This window comes from Mus caroli, chromosome 2 (genome assembly GCF_900094665.2).
Source record: "Mus caroli chromosome 2, CAROLI_EIJ_v1.1, whole genome shotgun sequence".
In the NCBI taxonomy this organism is placed as follows: Eukaryota; Metazoa; Chordata; class Mammalia; order Rodentia; family Muridae; genus Mus; species Mus caroli.
The window spans coordinates 170,134,179-170,135,882 of NC_034571.1; the positions used below are offsets into that span (position 1 = coordinate 170,134,179).

General features: G+C 56.6%; 1 protein-coding gene across 1 annotated transcript in view; it reads left to right on the plus strand.

Annotated features, from left to right (window-relative positions):
- Positions 1-1,704, plus strand: part of Col9a3 (collagen type IX alpha 3 chain) — a 22,900-nt gene that overhangs the window by 1,233 nt on the left and 19,963 nt on the right. Inside the window, exons 3-4 of the mRNA XM_021179985.2 lie at positions 652-687; positions 1,134-1,205. Coding sequence (XP_021035644.1) covers positions 652-687; positions 1,134-1,205 — 108 coding nt within the window. The remainder of the gene's footprint in view (positions 1-651; positions 688-1,133; positions 1,206-1,704) is intronic.

A 1,704-nucleotide genomic window follows, 5' to 3' on the forward strand; every position in this document is an offset into this window, starting at 1 on the left:
GGGGCCAGCTTCCAGTCACTCATGGGTTCACCTAGGAACTCCATAGAGGACTATGGGAACTCTCACTAAGAATGCCCTGAGCTCTTCTCAGACTCCCAAGAGTCCCAGAACCTAGCTCAACTGTAATGGCAGCAGGCTCCCTCACACCCCTCCTGGGCCGCCATGTTGGACCTGGGTNGCCCAGGACCTTACCCTCTGCTGTAGCTGAGCACCCAGGCTCTGAGGCTCTTAAAGCTTCATATGAAAGTTTCACCCACTGGCAGGTGTCTGTGGAGGGTACCGCTAGTGGGCCTCCTTTCTGGAGAATGGGTGAGGAAGTGCTCACATGGAGTCAAGAGGCTGCTCAGCTAGCCACAGCCACTCTATAAAGCTCTTAGGTCGGTGCAGAGGGACCATANGGAGTGTCTCTTGGAGGCTTCTGTGGCGCTGTGTTCCTAGATGACCCCCAAATGCTGTGTGGCTGAGCCAATTTCTAGCTCACCCCATCCCTGGCTAGCTTGCAGAGGAGAGTTCCCCAGGTATAGATGAGAGAATCTGGGGACCCACAATGTCTCCACAGGCCCAGCTTTGAGGACTGGATTGGAGGATGTCCCAGCTCTAGGGTGGGTTCCTGTTTTCAGGGCTTATATGTGCTCACTTTCATTTCCCCAGGGAGAAGCTGGCCCTCCAGGTCTGCCTGGCCTTCCAGTAAGTGTCCCTGGTTGGAAAGGGGAGAGGCGGACCTGTCCTCACTGCTGAGGGCCTGTGTTGCCCTAGAAGAGGCCTGAGGGCAGAGCCTGGAAGTGGACAGGAGGGGAGCCTATGGGAAGCTCTTTGTGCCAGTGTTCAGAGAAGCCATAGAAGAGATAGTGGTGCTCTATAGTGTCTTCCCACTGTGTGGGCCCCTCACCTTGGCTGAAGATCCTCAGCCTCTGATGTTCCTATGCAGTGGTCTGTTACTGGGGGTGTTGTTTGGTGAACATCCAGTTGATGGGACTGGGGCAGTCTTCTGGGGTTCCAGCAGAGTGGCAGGGTGAGCAGCCATCACCATGGCTGGCTGGTACCCAACATGGAGAGGACTTATGTTCCTTGATGGGGGCTAAAGCCTAGAGTCTGATACCTGTTGCATAACTATGTCCTTTCCTCCCACCCAGGGACCCAAAGGGACCTCAGGGAAGCCGGGGAAACCGGGAGAGGCAGGACTGCCAGGACTGCCTGGTGTAGATGTGAGTGTCCCCTCCCTCCTCCTGCATCCCAGCCTCACCTCACCCCTGTCCCAGCCCGGCCAAGGCTGGGGCTTTCCCTGCTGTCCTGCAGCTCGGCTTATTCAGGCAGGAAACTGCATCTTGACAGAAGTTGCAGGAGTTCCCAATGGGGTCCCTGGCCTTCATCCCAGACTCTGCCAGCTTCTGGCTGAGACAGAACCAGTTTCCTGTAGTCTGCAGCCCCATCAGCTCTTGCTGATCCAAGAACAAGGGCCCATTGTCAGGCTTCCTGCCCCATGCTGGCCACACCAGGTGTCCCTCCGAGCCCCCTGATGCCTTCATGGATAGCAGTGTTGTCAAGGCACTGCACTGGCCAACAGGATTTAGGGCTGAGCTGCTNGACCGGTGTTTAGTCATTACGGGACTGGGTAGCAGATTTTCCACGTGCTGGCCCCACCCACTCCCAGAGCTTTGGGTGCACTGTGTGTGTGTGTGTGTGTGTGTGTGTGTGTGTGTGTGT